The following is a 19,554-nucleotide window of genomic DNA, read 5'->3' on the forward strand; positions in this document are numbered from 1 at the left end:
TCGTATAACCAATTTTATACTTTTATGTCAAATGTCAAAATGATCTTATTATTTGGTTTATACAGAAAAATCAAAAAACTTTCTAGGTGGTCATTTCTTTAATGGGTGATTTCTTTTCGGAATATGGTGGTGGTAATCTCAAAATAGTTATAAACCTCCCCAGGACATATAAGAAGCTACATTGTAAAGGAGAAACATATCGGTTCTGCGCTTAGTAAGATCTTTTGGTACAGATTTGATTGATTTTATAACGTTAAATTTCATATTTATATTTAAAATCATTATTTTTTTAGATTTGCTGACGGCTACCGTCTTGGTCTCGGTGCTGAAGTTGGAATTTCCACTGGTCGTATTCACGCTCGCGGTCCCGTCGGTGTTGAGGGCCTATTGACCACCAAGTGGGTGCTAAAGGGCCACGACGACACTGCCGCCGAGTACAGCAAGGGCGCCAAGAATTTTCTCCACGTCCAACTGCCGGCTTAAGTCAAACGCGATGCCTACTTAATTGTTCGGCTCATTATTTCTAATTACTTTCGAAGATTTATTTAAAGATTTTAGGAATGATTTTTATAAATTTATTTTCAACATGTTAAAGTAGCTTTTTAAAGCTTATGATGCATTTAATAATGTATTATATATTTTTTGTTAAAATTATTTTTATTTTATAGCCTCTCTAAATATATATTTTTACTAATAACGAACATCACAATGCAAAAAATGTTAATCCTCTATAAAAAAATGAATACTGTTAACATATCAATAATTTAGTATTCATTAAAATTTATTATATGAATTTAAAAAAAAACTTATGCATTAAGTTTCTGGTTTATCATTATAGTACTATTTATAACTTATGTATTTTTACCAATTGTAATTTTATTATCTGTACATTGTTATTTAAAAATAAATTTGAAAATGTTACTTTAGATTGTTTAAATAATTAGATTAAAAAGTTGGTTAATCGTTTTGGTATACATTTAAGTATTTTTTGCTTCACAGATTGGAAGAGTAAGTTTTAATGCATGTTGTTTGCTATTTTTGGGGGCTTTATATAATTTATAATTTTAAAAATTAATCAAGATATGAAAGTAACAGGGTTTCAGGTTAGTTTACATTGTGTGCTTGGTAGTTATGCAGGGGTATGCATAGATAAACAAGGATGACAACATCCATAAAAGCGAAGCCCTGAAACGGTAGGACAAACAAACATTAACACTTGTATAGTGTTAAAACTGAAAAATCAGAATATAAATGAAGCAAAATTGTGAGTAAATTTTTTGAAAAACATCTTGATGCAGGATAATGTTTACATACATACTTACATTTTTAGGACTTGATTATAGAGTTGCTTTGCTTAAAATATTGTACTTTGTTTTCCTAGGAATCAGTATATCAAAAATCAGAACAATCAGATAATTAAATCACATAAAAATTAGTTGTTAAAAATGTAAAAAATCAACATGTTTAAAATGGACGTACGGACATTCTGGTAATGATTATAGAGTTGCAACGCTTTCTAAATCGTACCTAACTACTACAGGAATCACCATACAAAATTTGAAATCGATAGGACAATTCTAACATGCCTAAATTAATGAAAATAGCTATCCATCACAGACGTACGGGGTATGAGAGGGTTGGGGGTTGAAAGAATCTTATCGGCAAAATAAATACTATTTAATTGTCATAATAATGTACTATCTCAGTTCCAAGAAATATTTTTAACAAAAACAAGAACGACAATATTATCTTAAAAAGTGTATGGATTAGAGAAAAAAGAATTGTGTTGGCTATGGCATTTTTATAATAACCATTAAATACTGTATATAAAGGTTGATTTAATATTTGGATTTAAAAATGCTTAACTCTAGAAAAAAAACTCTAAATTACAAATATAGAATATACGTGGATATTGTGACACAGTAAAAATTTTTAAATTTAGCTTGCTAACAATAGCATTAATATCATTTATTGGCCAGTTCGTTTATCCAGTAGGAGAGGAGGGGATAGAGTAAAGGGTGTGGATGGGAGAGACAGTTATTTTAGCCAGCTACAAGTTCCACATTATTAGAGTACATGATTATATGGTTTAAGATCCAAGAAATAATAAATCCATTAATTTACAGACTATGTACAAAATCAGATCCTAAATTTGCCTGTCATTTGAAAATACTTCGAAAACAAAGGCAACCAGTTAGTAACCAACCAATCAAAGTTCAATAAAAGTACCCAAAGTTTTTATCAGACTGATAAAAGATTGGGTACCAGTAAAATTCATATTCCAATGTACCCTCCCCTCTGGCAAAAACTAGTCTGTAGTATTAATGAAGCACAGACTCTAATTATAGAATATTTATTTCTCGCATGGTATTATAAACAGCTTTCCGCGGATATAAAATATAAGATTAAATCCAGGTTTTTTGGCCCTGAGATGCCGAAGGCACGGGCTACGAAACTGGTTTTAATCTTATGATTGTACATTTTTATAGTTGTAGAAAACTGGATATAATACGATGCAATACATAGTAATTTCGTAAGTATGAGAACCGGTTTTAAGTCACTGGATATTAATCGGCTTCGAATGAATATGAGAAAAACTTTTCCTTTAATAAAATATTGAGTGTGAAGTAATTTAATTATCTTCTTACTACAGATAAATATATTAGTCTAGATAAATAACCATCAATTGGACCAATAGATACACAGACAAGGAAAAATCTGGCCAAATTATAGTAATTTCATTTAATTCATTTGATAATTCTAATCTTTGATTTTAAGTGTTTCTTGATATCTCTTATAGTTTCCGAGATAGCATGGAAGAGGGCATTAATTACCCCCCCCCCCCGGCCCCCCCCCCCCATGATAATTTGTTTATTTAGAGCCCTCCAACTGATTAGGACAGCTTTTTTGTTAGATTAGCCATCTAGGCTAATAAATCTTTTTTTTTCTACGTGTCCGCAGATCAAAGCTTGGTTGAGCTTAAAATAGACTTTTAGGTGGGCTGAAAAAACAGCATATCTGACAATAAAACAGAGAAAATGGAGATGGCAAACTCTAGGAAAGGACTTGGTGATCTAACCAAAAAGCCTTGACGTGAAATACCCAATGAAAGAGAAAACCATGTAGACCCAGGCCTAGCTATTGTAACAATCAATTCTACAAAAAATCACGATACTTCTGGAAGTTAGCTGGGGGTATATCTTGTTTTTTTTTCATATAAGTGAAGAGGGGTGGGGGAGGAAAATGGGAAGGGGGTTGTTGGGAAATTTTCCTTTAGAATTGTTTGTCAGAATATCATTCCCTTTTTCCTGGGTAGACCAAAACAACCTGGAGGAGGGAACTCATCTTTCAGCAATGTCTCTGATAAATATATCGACTTGTTTTTTAGCATGTAAGTTTATATTAAACATATGATTGAATTTTATGGCTAAAACATTCTAAAAGATTTGCTGCTTTACAAGAACGAAAAAGTTGTTTACGGGGAAAACCAAAAATTAGATTTAAAAGTTGTCAATAGTTTCTACAAGTATGAACATATTTGAAGGCATAGCAACTCTATACTATATAAGTATCCAACATATTTATAAGTATAACAACTCTATACTCTATACAAGTATTTAACATATCTTAATAACTCTGGGAACCAGCATAATTTACAGTCTATGGTCCCAATCCTCCCAGGTTCCACTTTCTTTGGTTATAATTGTTCTTGTGCTTACGTCTATAAGTTGTTACAAAAGTAGAAATATGTCTCTGGAAAATTTTCCATTGCTAATAAACAAGGATGACAACATCCTTTAATCAGTTCAGTAATCATTGATATTTTAAGCTTAAGACCAAAAACCCTTACTACTTTCTTACTACCATACATATATTATAGGATGAATAAATAACTATACAAAGTTTGACATAATTTGACAATAGCATATATTACTTTGTATGTTGTTTATAATAATTTTTTTTTGTGCTTTATTCCTTATGGATCTAATCATTCTTATTCTTAAAATCGAAGCTTTTCTAAAAACAAGGGTCAGTTTGTCCATCCGTCCGTAACGGTTAGCTCTTTTCGTTAATGTAAGCCGATTTTCCTTAGAATTCAATCTTTGCAAGGTAATTCCTGTAGTAGTTAGGTACGATTTGGAAAGCGTAACAGCTCTATAATCGTTACCAGATTATCCGTACGTCCATTTAAATATGTTTATTTTTAACTTTTTTAACAACAAATTTTTATGTCATATATGTAATTATTCGATTTATCTAATTTTTCGGATACTGATTCCTAGGACAACAGAGCAAAGCATCTCTATAATTAAGTCGTAAAAAAGTAAGTATGTCCTTTATTTAAGTAGTATTTCAACACACTTACTTACAATTTCGTTTCGACTTGTATACATTTACATTCAATTCTGACACCCTACAAATGTTAATGTTCATATGTTCTACAGTATCAGAGCTTCGCTTTTATGGATGTTATCATCCTTGTTATAAATAAACTTTCTCTAAGTATAAGTAATTTCTGAGTCTATTTGAAAACGATACAGATGCAGGGATCTAAAGGGATAAGACAATAGCCGATGAATTAATGTACATCCCCAATAGTGATAAACAAAAGTACCCCTTTTATAGATTACAATTAGTGGCTGAAACGCTTAATGAACCATCCAATCAAAATTTAATAAAATTCCCCAAATTTGTTAAGCTAACGAATAAGAAAATATTTTTATTAAAGTAGACTGTGTTATAAAAAGCCCAATGTCCCCTCTCTCTCTGATTAAACGAAAAAAGTTTTAAAAAATTGATACCAACACTCTGTTGCAAAAAGTTTATATGTAAGGTCGACAATTTTTTAAACTTTGAATATAATTGTTTTATAAACATATATTTTGGATGAATAATTTTTCTGGTGCTTTCCCTCAAAGTTCCTTATGAGCACTGGTCCCCAATATTATTTTATTAAATTGAAAAAATAGGGGGGTTGGGGTGGGGGAAGTTTTTTTCCTTCTTATTTATGCCTAACCCCTAAGGGAATCCTGACCGTATAAGTTTATGTCAGTAACAGAATGCGCTAATGTTAGAATCGTAATGATAATTTTAAACCTCTCATTAGGCTATTGCTCTAAAATTGTTATTGCAAGTTTGTCCAAATGGCTGATTTGTTGATTTTGCTTTTACAGATGGTATCATCATTTTTTTTATCTTTCGACTCTTTGAGTAGTTAATAGAATTGTTCTTTCGATTTCATGGTGTCCTAAAAATGTAAGTATTTCTATAAACATTATCCTGTATCAAGCAGTTTTCAACAAATTTAGTTACAATTTTGCTTCGACTCTTAGATTTTTTTATTCTGATTATTCAGTTCAGACACTATTCAAGTGTTAATGTCCGTTTGTTTTACCGTTTCAGTGCTCCGCTTTTATGGATGTTGTCATCCTTGTTTTATCTTTTGACTCTTTGAGCAATTAATAGTTTAACATGTGCGTCAAGTAAATTCACAATAATTATCATAAAGTCAACAACAACATTGAATTTCATAATGCTTTTACTACTTCAAACCTCCACTTTAGTATAATAAAAAGTTTATTTTAACAATTGTCTTTTCACTTATAAAACAAGGATGACAACATCCATAAAAGCGAAGCACTGAAACGGTAGGACAAACGGACATTAACACTTGTATAGTGTCTGAACTGAATAATCAGAATATAAAAGTATAAGAGTTGAAGCAAAATTGTAAGTACATTTGTTGAAAAACTGCTTGATACAGGATAATGTTTATGGACATACTTACATTTTTAGGACTTGATTATAGAGTTGCTTCGCTTATAATATTGTTCTTTGTTGTCCCAGGAATCAATATACCAAAAATCAGATCAAACGAATAATTAGATTACATAAAAATTTGTTGTTAAAAAAGTAGAAAAATCAACATGTTTAAAATGGACGTACGGACATTCTGGTAATGATTATAGAGTTGCTCCGCTTTCTAAATCGTACCTAACTACTACATGAATCATCATGCAAAGTTTGAAATCGATATGACAATTCTAACATGCCTAAATTAACGAATAAAAGCTATCTATCTCGGACAAACGGACGTACGGACGGACCGACCCTAATTATAGAAAAGCTTCGCTTTCAAAAATGCAAAGTGCTGCCTTTTCGCTTTCAAGTCTAAGACAGCAAAACAATTAATTTTAGGTCAATTTCTTTATACAAGAACTGAGAGTTTTCAAAGTTTGAGGGGGGGGGGGATAAACACTCTTTTAACACAAACGACGTCTATGTAAATATCCAATTATCAAATTATATGATGCTTAGACTAAAGAGTAAATATTTTCTTCTCATATGACATACTTCTTATCTTAAACAAGGACGACAACATTCATAATAGGAAAAATCATCAATTAACATAATATTTATTTTAATATTTATATTTTTTGTATCATAAATGACAGACAAATGGACAAAATGAATTCTATACTTCTAGCGCAATTATGCTCTCTTTCTTAAATAGCATCAGAGAAAACGTTGTTTACTTGTTAATGTAGCTGACTTATGGACAATTATAGAGCAGCTTAGCTACCACAAAAACGTATAAAATGAGAAATTAAAGTCAATAATATAGTAGTACATTTGATACAATGAAGCTTATCATAGCAGCTACAATTCTAGTCTTTGCATCTTCTTGCTTAGGTAAAGTATTATTTAGTGCCTCAGAGTGCATTGCTAGCATAGAATCCGTCTCTCCTTATTTTTAAATTATCTTTTTTTTTTTTTAAATTTAAATAAGGTGAGAAAAATAAGATAAATGTAAAGTAACAGAGTGTCTGTCTGTGTGAAGCAGAATATCTCGCAAACCGCTGGACCTAAATGGTTCTTCTTTATTTAGTGAACCTTCTTATAGGTCAGGGTAGTTATGTTTGTCCTAGGATCTTATGGAAAAGTAGAAATGGACCTAAATGGTTCTTCTTTATTTAGTGAACCTTCTTATAGGTCAGGGTAGTTATGTTTGTCCTAGGATCTTATGGGAAAGATGTAGAAATAGACAGATAGCCATGATTCTGCTTTGAAACAACTATAGATATGAATTTATGAGGTTTTACATCCATTTTTGTCATATTCGTTTAATCAATCAATGACATTAAGTGAAGACGTTCCAAATACTTGATTGATTGTGTGGTATTCGGCAACCGTGAGCCATGTCTATGGCACCCCTGATCTGGGGTTCGGTGGAGGGTCAATGGCCCTCCCCCGAGTCCTGGGGAAGGGGTCTAGTGACCCCCTCCCTACGCTTAGAATTAATGATTGAATCTGTCATGTTTATTATGGTTAACTGTATTCTTAATTCTCCCCCACCCTTTCCAGGGATGGGGGAATCATTATTGCCCAAACTGACCATTGTATATGTATTATTTATGCTTTTATGTTATGATTATTTATTCCTATCCATGTAATTATTGTTTGTTGTATATAGCTTCAGTATCTCTTAACCCTTCAATAAAGTGACAACTGAAAATAGATGTTGATCATTATCTAGTGAAAGCTAGAGAAGCGTAGCTTCTCTATAGTAAGGTGTCCACGTCTGTCACACTGCCGTAATCTAATTGAACTCCGGTGTCTGCCATTTATCCTCGGCGGATACCACAATTGAACAAAGACGACAAAAATGGATATAAAACCTGACTTCAGGTGCAAGCTTGCCAGAAACCTCATCATGTCCTGAAGGCTGGGCCACCTGCTATATGAATGCTCCAGCACCATGTGCACCATCAATTGACCAGTGTTGTCCTGGTTTAGAATGTCAGGGTGGTGTTTGTTGTAATTAAGGCAAGGATATACAGATTTTTATTAGGTTTTTTAACCCCCCACTCCGAAAAAGCGTATAGTGTCCAATTAAAATGACGTAATACAATACAAATGACCAATGATAGACCAGTTTACATTGTAATTGACCAATAGTAAATTTTATACTGGCCTATCATTGATTATGTGTATTCTATTACGTCATTTTTTAATAGACACTATACACTGTTTCCCCCACTCCTCCTAAATACTCACTTCCTAAAATAACTTTAAGTTTGGGGACTTTAGTGAATTTAGTTTGATTGATTCAATATCAGTGTTTAAAGATTTTAACCACTATTTTAATCTATGGAAGGGGTTAATTTTGTGTATCGTCAATTGTACATCAATTTATTGGCCAATGTATTATCCCTTTAGATTCGTGATTAATCTGTATCCTTGCTGCTGTACCCAGGTGACCGCTGCTGCCTTTACTGCCAACACCTAGTCTGTGTTGCTGCCTGCGCCACAGTCTGCCCATAAATATCCTACCGCATCATCATAATGTTATTGTTTAGTAATCCAATTTGGGGTCATGGAAAGGAAATGAAGTTGCGAATTTCATCGTATTTTTGCAGTGGCTTTTGAAAGGTAATTTTAGGTTAGGTTAGGTTAAGTAAATGTTAATGATTGCCCCGTCGGGCTAGACCCTCGCAGGGGCTAGAAAAAGGAGAAAAGCTACTATGAAAATACGACAAAACCCACAACTTCATTTTCTATCCATGATCCCCAAATTATACTAAAACATGTACACGTTGTGATTTGCGTTGGATCCTGCCTCTAGACAACATATATAAAAAATTCTTTTTTTTATAAAAATAAAAAAAATATACATATTGGTTTTAAACAATATATCTGTAAATATTTTGATCCTATCATGGTGTTCTGATATGTTGACTGAAATAATTTTGATTTATTTTTGATAGGGAATGATTAATTTATATGTCAAACTTATATTTCGATGCTTTGCAATAAACATTTTAATTTTGAAATTTTTTAATGTTAACTTTATGCAAATCTCTATTTAACAAATTAGAGAATTATGACAATGTAATATATAATGTTTTATCACATTTAATGTGAGAATGTTGCTATTATCATATTCAAAATAAATGCTGTAATAAGCTTTAAAATATTTAAACACTAGTCTCTCATTGGACACAAAATGACGTCCAATAAGAAAAAGGAATAAAAATATTGGAAAGAAAATTATTTTATTTCAAAATTAATTCTTGGCATTTTGGAATAAAAAATATAGGGGAAAGAAAATTATTTATTTCAAATTTATTTCTGGTCTTGAAAAAATATTCATTATTTTATTTTAATTTGAGTGTCAACCAATAAGAAATAGGCATGCTGTTTTAAAAGTTTGGAATAAAAATTATTATTTTTTGTCAATTCCTTTTTTAAGAGTATAAAATGAGAATAAATTTTCCAACATCATTATTGATTTCTAATTTAACATTTCATACAGTGGGTAATATTTATTTTTGTCATTCAAAATCAAGTGTCACAAAAATAATAATATTTAACATAAAAAAGAAATTTTTAAAATAATTTTGTTTTCTTTATTTGTTGAAGATTTAAGCCCAAGCTTTTTCTGAGGGGGGAGACCCCCCTCAACCCCCCCTCTCCTGAGGGGGGAAACCCCCCTCGACCCCCCCCCTCACGCTCTCTTCTTTAAATCTTTGTTTATTTCTGTAATTTATTCTAACTATCTTATAAATTTCAAAACATCAGATATAAAGGAAATAATTTGCTGTACATTATTAAAAAATTTAAAAATTGTAAAAAAAATTCCAACATGATTTTTAATTTTAAATACAAGAATATTTTTTCCTATATGATATGTTAAATTAAAATACAGGAATAATTTTGTACTGTGGAATTGAAGAAATAAATGCTGTACATTAGAGTGGCTTGATTTTCAATGATTTTCTAATTTAAATGTGCTACATACACTTTCTGTCTGAACATCATATAAGAGACCAAAAAATGAAAAGAAAATATTTTGAATAATGGGGAGGGTCGCTGATGCATGTAAACTTTTAGAAAGACACTTGTGGGGAGAATTTTTTTTTTTTTTTTTGGGGGGGGGGCAATTATTTTTCTTTCAAAGTATAGCTTTATGCACCTTCCCAATTTTGTCTTGAAGAGTAGAATAAGAATAAAAAATCTGTTTATAAAACTATTGATCCTAGCAAGAAAAATCCATAAATAAATTTAAAAACCAAGAGATTTTACATTTAATTTAAGATTTTTCATGCTTGGATGAATATTTTTTAAAACCAATTTGATATTCTTATATTAATCAACAAGACAAATTCAAAAAGATGCATAAAGCAATACTTTGAAAGAAAAAAAGTTGCACCTCCAGAATAAACTTCTAAAATTTTTAATGCATGGAAACACCTTCCCCCCATTTCCCCTCAAGGACAAAATCAATTTTTTATATTTAGGTTTCTTATATGACGTTTAAACTGTAGATGTTGATTACAAATTCAATGTCCAAAATTGATCCACTCTACTGTACATTGTTTTAATTTAATATTTGATGTGGGTATAAACATTAGACATAGATGGTCAATCTGACCCCATTTTTTTCTTAAAAAGAAACCTTTGTTCACTTTTTGTTGTATATGAAATACAGCCCTATAGGCAACATTATTTGCAACTAAATTTTTCAATGATATAATTTTTAGAAAGATAACTTTATTATAAGAAATTAAATTATTTATAACTAACTTATTATATGTTGTGTCATACGCTTCACATTATATGATGGAAGAAATATTTTCTTCAAATATTTCACCCAAGGAAAGCTTTAACCTAAGATATTCAACAATTTATAGCTGATACATAATGTAAACAAAATTCCCTTGTGCTGTCTCTAGGTTATCTCTATTGTATAAATGAACGTACAAAAGAGGAGGAGAGAGAGAAGGAAATAGACAGAAAAGTGAGGAAGGGGGGAGGGGGAAGAAATATAGAGAAAAATAGACAGAGATATTTATTGTTCACCCTTAGATGATGTAAATTTTTTGATAGACTTTTTTGAATTTAAGTAAAAGATAGAGAATGAGACAAAACCAAGTATCGTATTTTATTAATATTGCTTATACAAGAAAGGTCATTCAAAATTATTTCACCAATATTAAGGTCAAGTGACAAAAATTTAAATTTCCACCTACTTCGCCCCCAGAGGGGGCAATAGTAGAAGGAAAATTCAAATTTTGATCACATGACCAAAATTGTTGAAATAATTTTAATATCCTTTCTAGCATTCACAATATTACGAAAATATGATAAATAACTATTCTTTATTAAATTTGTGTAGCTTTGGTTTAATACATCTGAATAAGTCAAAGATATTGACAAAGTCTTTACTGAAACATTAAACTGTTTTTAAACTATTTTTAAAAGGTATATTAAAAATATACTTTGACATCTGTAGAATCATACTGCAAAGCCAAAAATGAGAACAATTGCCCACATCAATTTTTATTAGGATTTTAAAGTTTATTTTTTACTATGGATTAAATAATTTTTACTGAATCGTGATGTTTCTTCCCTTTGTAGGTAAAATACTCAGCTTTTAGAGTGTCTTGCTTCGTAAATATTGTATGCAAGTATACAGTAAATTTAGGTCTTTTGATTTTATCTATCAATACTAATTAAAAATTAATTCTTTACAATATATCAATGAATTAACATAAAAATGTTTCATGTCTATTATACATTAAAACACATAAAAATTGGCTGTAAAGGGTTAAATAAATTAAGATGACAACAAATGTTTATGCAATACAACAAATTTATTTTGTCACATTTACAAATATGATATAAAATAAGATTATTCAACATATTTTTAAAAGTATTTTTAAAAAGTATGTATCTTTTATGAGTAGGGTTTTCATTCTTTTCATTTTTATTAAATAAAATTATTTAACTACGTTTGAAATAAGTCACTTTGTGAAAACACTCTTTCGGAAATTCTAATTTCTAATTCAGCATTATGTTTTTTATTGTATTATGTCAGATTTTTCAATGAAATTAATTGTTTTAGAAAAAAAATTATTTCCATTGAACAGAGTAATGTTTTTTTTATTGTATCAGTATAAAGTGAATTATATAAAATTGTTCACTAAGTTACAATATTACACGAAGTAAAAAAAGACCTTTTGATCTGGTAAAAATGACCAGAGCAACAGTAAAAATTAATTTTTAAATCCCCCAAAAAAAGTTTATTGGGGACTTAATTCAAATTTGGGCTCTGCAGTCTGATTCTATAGGTGTCCTAGTATATTTTTGAACCCCCATTCAAAAATAGTTTAAAAACAGTTTAACTGTAATCCTTTAATACTTTCACTGGTAGATACGCCCCTAGAGGCCTCTGGTGGCACTCGAGGGAAAAGGTAGGAATACCCCCCATCCCCTATTCTCCTACTGGATGCACAAACTGACCAATAAATGAGCTGGATGTTAGCAAACTAAAGTGACGTCGGTTGAAATGTTGAATAGATCATTTACCAAACTATGAAGCCTTATCTTCGGTTAGGGTAGGTTAGTTAGGTACAGGGTAGCAACTCAGGATTATGCCCCACAATTTTCATGAAAGTTTGGTCAATGTTGAAGAAAATGAAGAATAGTCATTTCTTTCATCGTATTATAAACGGCTTTCCGCGGATATAGAATGTACAATTATAAGATTAAAACCAGTTTTTTAGCCCCGAGGTGCCATAGGCACGGGCTAAAAAACTGGTTTTAGTCTTATGATTGTACATTTTGATATTCGTAGAAAGCTGGATATAATACGATGCTAGACATAGTTTTTTCGTATGGATGAGAACCGGTTCCTATCCACCGGATTCGAATTAATACGAGAAAAATAACTAAGTTATTAATAAATAAACATGTATAGAAGGAAAATGCAATGTATATTACATGAAGAAATAATGGTTTTATTTTGCACACTGATTTTAATTTTATGATTTTATTTTACTATTGTCTATTATGCGATGCTATAGATGAATTTTCAGTATGGATGGGAACTGGTTCTAATCCAGCGGATATTAAAAATCTCGTTTTTGGACAAAATCGTCCTTCTTGTTTCTTGAATGTAACTGTAGAGTTAGACTCCCTTGAAAATATAATTATTGTTAAAAATAGCAAACCTAATGAATATTATGTGTATGAATGTGCGTAAAACTTTCTTTTTAAAAGTGCAGCTTTTCTATAATTAGGGTCGGTCCATTCGTACGTCCGTCCGAGACAGATAGCTTTTTTTCGTTAATTTAGATATGTTAGAATTGTCCTATCGATTTCAAACTTTGCATGGTGATTCCTGTAGTAGTTTGGTACGATTTAGAAAGCATAGCAACTCTATAATCATTACCAGAATGTCCGTACGTCCATTTTAAACATGTTGATTTTTCTACTTTTTTAACAACAAATTTTTATGTGATCTAATTATCCGTTTGATCTGGTGTTGGTATATTGATTCCTGTGACAACAAAGTACAATATTATAAGCGAAGCGACTATATAATTAAAAATCCCTAAAAATGTAGGTATGTCCATAAACATTATCCTGTATCAAGCAGTTTTTCAACAAATTTACTTACTTACTTATACTTTTATAATCTGATTATTCAGTTCTGACACTATACAAGTGTTAATGTCCGTTTGTCCTACAGTTTCAGTGCTTCGCTTTTATGGATAATGTCATCCTTGTTTATTGTTCCAAACAAATTAAGAGATATGACAATGGACAAATAATAATTGTATAATATACTGGGAAGGTAGGGAATATTGGGCTGTTTATTATACTAGTCCTTAAAGTTTTATAATAACGTTCTTTATTCGTTGGTTTAACAACTTTAGGGACTTTTATTGAATTTTGATTGGTTGATTCAGTAAGTTAAGTGTACAAACGTTTCAACTACTAATTGTAATCTACAGAAGGGGTACTTATGTGTATCATCATTAGCGCTGTACATCAAATTATCGGCCATTGTCTTAACTTATATTTAAAGATAGTTTATCTAGAAAAATATGCAGGGACAATAGAGTCGATGTTAGAAGAAGATTTTACACAAAAATCACACACCAAAAGAAACGGCCCAAAAACTATCCCTTTAGATCCCTGACAATGTACACTGTACAGTGTTGTACATCCTCTCCCTGGGTCATTTGAATTTTAGTTTCCGAATGTGTACTCAATTTCCTCGGTGTTTCCTCATCCTATCTCAATATTTACTACTAGCTAAAAAATCTTCAAACTTCCAAACTTTTTTTTTTAAGTTTGAAGATTTTTTAGCAGTCGGTGTTTCCTCATCCTATCTCAATATTTACTGCTAAAAAAGCTTCAAACTTAAAATAATCTTGAAAGTTTGGAAGTTTGAAGCTTTTTTTAGCTAGTAGTAAATATTAAGATAGGATGAGGAAACACCGAGGAAATTGAGTACACATTCGGAAACTAAAATTCAAATGACCTCTCCCTAATTGTCAAAACAAAATAATTGATAAGTTTGTCCAATGCTAGTGGTAAACATTAATGACGGGTAAATAAAATCTGAAATAATAATGACGCAAGTGAGTACAAAATATATACGCATATTTTGATAGCCTGATATCTAGTTGCCGAATGTGTACGCAGTTTCCTGTGTGTTTCCTCATCCTAGCTCAATATTTACTACTAGCTAAAAATTTTCAAACTTCCCTCAAAAAATCTAAATTTGAATGTATAAACGATTTATACATTATAAATTTGGATTTTTCAAATTTTGATATTTTTTTTAAAGTTTGAAGCTTTTTTAGCTAGTAGTAAATATTGAGCTAGGATGGGGAAACACTCAGGAAACTGCGTACACATTCGGCAACTAGATATCAGGCTATCCATATTTTGGTCAATTTTGGTGTTTTTTAAAAATGCAAAATATAATGATAACTATTAAAACAATTTTTAAGTATAACTTTTATCTTATTAAGATAACAATTAAATAAGAAAAATATTTTTACTATATGCAATTCGTGTTCAAACACCTAATTGAAAAAAATAATGCAAGATATAGCTTTTATTTTAAGATAGACTAGGGGCAACGCCCCCTAGAAGCCTTTAGGTATTATTAAAGTGGGAGGGGGATAAGTCAACCGCCTTTCTACTTATTTGAGTTTTGATAAAAAAAATTATAAAAAAATTTTGGGTAGGGGATTTGAAATTGACGCATTTGTATAAACACCAGTTAATGTACAAAAATAAGGGGGGGGGAACAAAACAAGTTTTAAAAAATCCGAGATTTCGAACTACTGTCATCGTAAACATTGGAGTAAAACACTAGAGGGAGAAAGGGTTAAGTAACTGTATCTCCCCATCGCAACCGCCTTTTGCAACCTTTCTGTTGGGTCATTAAAAATAAACTAATGGTGTCGTTCATATAAACATAGCCAAGTAGCAGAAAATAATTTAGAAGCAGACGAAAGAGGAAGGGAGGTAGCTGTCTGTATATACATCTATACTATAGATCTGTTTGGAAAACAACGAATCATGATTTAATAAAAAAAGTACTAAAAATTTCTAAACCAAAGAATGAGAAAGCGTGTTTATGAAACCTTGGGTACTAGTATATTGTACAGTAAAATGTCCCCTATGAAAGTGTGAATGTGCAGCGAAGCAACTATATAATTCACAATGTCCGTCCGTCTGTCAGTCCATTAGAAACGGAATTGGCTATTATTTTTTTCATTTAAATTAAATTTTCAAGAAAGTCAAGAAAGATCCGCCTTAATAAGTTTGAAAATATTGCAGAGATGACTTTGGGCTCTAAAATGACTCCTTCCCCCTCTAACGGGGGAAAATTTGAAATTAACAAGAACGAAATTGTTCAAACCATGCAATGTAAAATGCTCAATTACTCAAAAACGGACAAGAGGCCCCAGGTTGTGAAACTGTTTTATACACAATACATGTTGTATATTGATATTATTATTGCAAAACCAGGGGCCTTTTGTCCGTTTTTGGGTAAAATGGAGAAAACTGATTTTTTAGGGTTAAAAATCTTAATATTTTTGGTGAAATTTTCTCACAAAATGTCAATTTACACCACCAAAAAAATATTTTTTAAAATTTTTTCTTTAATTAGACATTAGTGCAGGTATCTGAAAAGTACCTCAATAAATTTTTTTTTTCATAAGATGAACATAAATGTATTTTTTGTTGCCTTGAAAAAATTGTGTAAAAAAATCTGGAAAATCATCAAAACTGAAAAGAAATTTTTCACTACCTTTTTTAAAAATGGCATAAACCCGCCAAAAATTAATATTTTTTAAAAATTTCTTTTCTAGCTGTCTACTTACAGCCATTATTAGGTCCTAGGATAGATAAAAGTCGATTTTAGATTTTTTGGATGTCCCGATTTTTTTCAAAAGATCCCACTGTGGACTATTGGCAATCCGTACATTTTTTGGACCGGATTTGGACTCTTGCAAAAATCCGCCAAAAAAAAATAAACGGTTTAATCTGTGGGTTCCGGATTCATATTTTTTTTTGACGGATTCTAGCAATATTTTAAAAGGCCGTTTTAAAAATATATTAAGGAACTAAATTATACCGGGTACTGGGAAGAATCTAAAGCTACGTTTTTTTCTTCTCCATATTTCCACAGTAGCTTTTCTCCTATTTCTAGACCATACAGATGCCAAAATGAAAATTGAAATATATATTCGGACCAAAAAAACTCAAGACGCTAATTTTAGCCGAACAATGAACAATCCAAATGGATGGATTCCGGATTCGGATTGCCAACCCTATTTGTGAGGCTCTAAAAAGAAGATAATTAGAAAGCTAATTATAGAAGTTATAATGCTGAAATGAAGGCTATTTAAGTGAGAGATAGATAGAGAATTAGCCAATTAAACGGCACAGAGACATAAAGAGTTGCTTTGCTCAAAAAAAGAAATATGCTGAAAATTGGCATGCGAGATATTTTTAAAGTTTAAACCATGGTCTTTTAGATCAACTTACATACAAAACGTAATATTTTGGCATCCAAACTAAAAATACAATTTCTCGAAAATTTTGAAAAACGAATCTTTTCTATAATTAGGAAGTCCGTCAGTATTTTAGGCAGACACACCGACATACGTACTTGGGGGACAAATGCAAAAGCACGACAATCGTTGTAAAACTAGGTGACTAGTGTAATAAACACTAAACAGCCCAATTCTCCTCCCCCTCTGGTAACAGAGAAAAAAAACATCTTTTTACTTTTAAGACAAATATGTGATTTGTCTGCTGCTATTTTTTAAAGATCTCCTATACTATACCAAGAAGCATCCAGTTTATAATATACTTACTGTTGTACTGCAGTTATGCTGTAAAAGGTTTATTTATTTATCAACTATTTTTATTCATGAACACTGAACAACTGCTCTTTAAATCAATTTATCAATATGTCCATTTGTGCTTCGCTACTGTTAGATCTTGTCATAATTGTTTTTAAAGTATTTTTATATCTACAAATAACTCTTAAGACAGTTAGAAAAGTACATACTTTTGAATGAACCCAAAAGTTTATTGAAAACACCACAACTGTTATTAAATTAGATTGTGTACGGGTTGACCCGTCTGCCTGTCGCTGACCGCAAATGACATACTCTTTATCGGCTTACCTATTTTTTAGTAGCTAAGATATAACTTACTTTGACAGTCAATCCGTGCGTAAGAGGTAATATAAATTATACGGTTGCTATTTTAGGTAGACGTTTTTTTTCTGCTAACCAATGCGCATCTTATATATACGTCACTTTAGGCGTTGGTCTGTCTGTTAAGATTTAGGTTGCATATTGTTGTTCTTCAATTTTCTGTCTTCAATGTTAAAAGATTCAATCTTTGATAAAATTTTTGCCGAACAATGTGCATATTCTAAATAAATTATTTGACAGATGGACATTCAGAATTATAGAGTGGCTATGCTGCCAACATCTTAAGTACAGGTAGGTGTAAAGTGTTACTCCGTAACCTCTTACATTACTCGCAACGGAGATTTTTTTATTCTTCATATTTTTCACAATCTCTCTCTTTCGACCCTTTATTTCTTTCTCTCTATCTCTCTCCCTTTTTCTCTCTCTTTCTCTCTCTCATTCTCTCTCTCTCTATCTATCTCTTTCTCTTTCTCTCTCTCTCTCTTTCTCCATCTTTCTTTCTTTCTTTCTCGCTCTCTCTCTCTATCTTTTTCTCTTCTTCAATTTCTTTGCTATTTTTTGTTCTCCTTATCGCTATCTCTCTCTCTATATATATATATCTCTCTCTCTCGCTCTCTATCTCTCTTTCTCTCTATCTCCCACCCTCTTTTTTCGCTTTCTCTCTCTCTCTCTCTCTCTCTCTCTCTCTCTCTTTCTTCCTCTTTCTTTCTCTCTTTCTCGCTCTCGCTCTCTCTCTCTCTATCTCTTTCTCTCCTTCAATTTCTTCGCTATTTTTTGTTCTCCTTATCTCTATCTCTCCCTCTGTCTCTTAACATTATTTTTCACTCTTTTCGTTTTTTGCTCATTCTTCTCTCCCCCCCCCCCCCCTCTCTCTCTCTCTATCTCTCTTTCTCTCTATCTTCCACCCTCTCTTTTCGCTCTTCTTCTCTCTCTCTTTGCATTATTTTTCACTCTCTTCGGTTTTTTTCTTATTTTCTCTCTCTCTCTCTCTACTTCCACCCCTCTCTCTACCACCTTCCCCCTCATTCTTTCGTTCTCTCTCTCTCTCTCTCTCTCTTTCTTTCTTTTTATCACTCGCTCTCTCTCTCTCTATTGTAAAGAAAATGTATAAATATCGAGAGTAAATTAAATTTTACGGCATTCATAATTTTGACATCGGAAATAAATCAAGTATCTTTTTACAGTGTAATATTTTTATTCGGCACATTTCCGCTGTATAAAAACCGGTTCGGAACAATGAAGGGAATTATCATATTCATATCCATTGTCAACTGTGTATAAAACTAGAAATGTAGGCAGAGTAAACGGTCCTACGACAAACGCAGGGGTCCCAAACGTCGGAGTGGACACAAACCTAACCTAACCTATTTTAGCCCATCTTATAGGTTTTTTAAATGCCTAACCCCTGCGGGGGGCTTATTTGTTCATTTATATCTTAACCTAACCTAATCTGTTTAGAAATACTTTATAAAATTAATATTTTAACACTCCTGCGTTTGTCCACTCCGACGTTTGGGACTCTTGCGTTTGTCCTGGAACCGAGTAAACTAGGGAGGGAGGGGACAGTGAATTGTAAGTTATGCTGGTACCCAAACTAAGTTATGCTGGTACCCAAAGTTTTGTTGATATGTTCTTTTATTCCTCCACTTAAAACTTTGGATACATTTGTTAAATCTTGAAAAGTTAAGTCAGTGTTTTAATTTTGCAACAACTAATTGTAACAATATAGGGGGTAATTAGATTTATCATATGTGGGGATACACAACAATTTAACGTCTGGAGATCTGTATGATCAGGACCTGCAGGAACTTACCTGAGCTGGATCTTTAAATCATTTCAATGGTGCGCCAAATCGGAGTGCGCTGAATTTCAGCCAATCACAGCGCGGCATTTCGTAAAATGATGTGCTCTCATTGTCGGAAAGTTGGCTCACCCCGATTTGGCGCACCATTGAAATGATTTAAAGATCCAGCTCTGAAGTATTTTAAATGCTTTGTTCAAGTAAAAAAGT

General features: G+C 31.7%; 1 protein-coding gene and 1 long non-coding RNA gene across 7 annotated transcripts in view; both read left to right on the forward strand.

Moving 5' to 3' along the window:
* Positions 1-921, forward strand: part of P5CS (Delta[1]-pyrroline-5-carboxylate synthase) — a 78,659-nt gene extending 77,738 nt beyond the window's left edge. For all 6 annotated transcript variants that reach the window (XM_080175353.1, XM_080175355.1, XM_080175352.1 and 3 more), the window contains one exon: positions 294-921. In XM_080175353.1, coding sequence (XP_080031479.1) covers positions 294-483 — 190 coding nt within the window. In that variant the 3' untranslated portion in view covers positions 484-921. The remainder of the gene's footprint in view (positions 1-293) is intronic.
* Positions 922-6,616: 5,695 nt separating this feature from the next.
* LOC145330692 (uncharacterized) lies at positions 6,617-8,834 on the forward strand. The gene is made up of 2 exons (XR_013883551.1): positions 6,617-6,693; positions 7,690-8,834. It is a non-coding gene; the product is annotated as an uncharacterized LOC145330692 (long non-coding RNA).
* The last annotated feature ends 10,720 nt before the right edge of the window (positions 8,835-19,554 follow it).

The sequence above is a fragment of the Acartia tonsa genome, chromosome 10, assembly GCF_053477335.1.
Source record: "Acartia tonsa isolate MP-2025a chromosome 10, ASM5347733v1, whole genome shotgun sequence".
NCBI lineage: Eukaryota > Metazoa > Arthropoda > Copepoda > Calanoida > Acartiidae > Acartia > Acartia tonsa.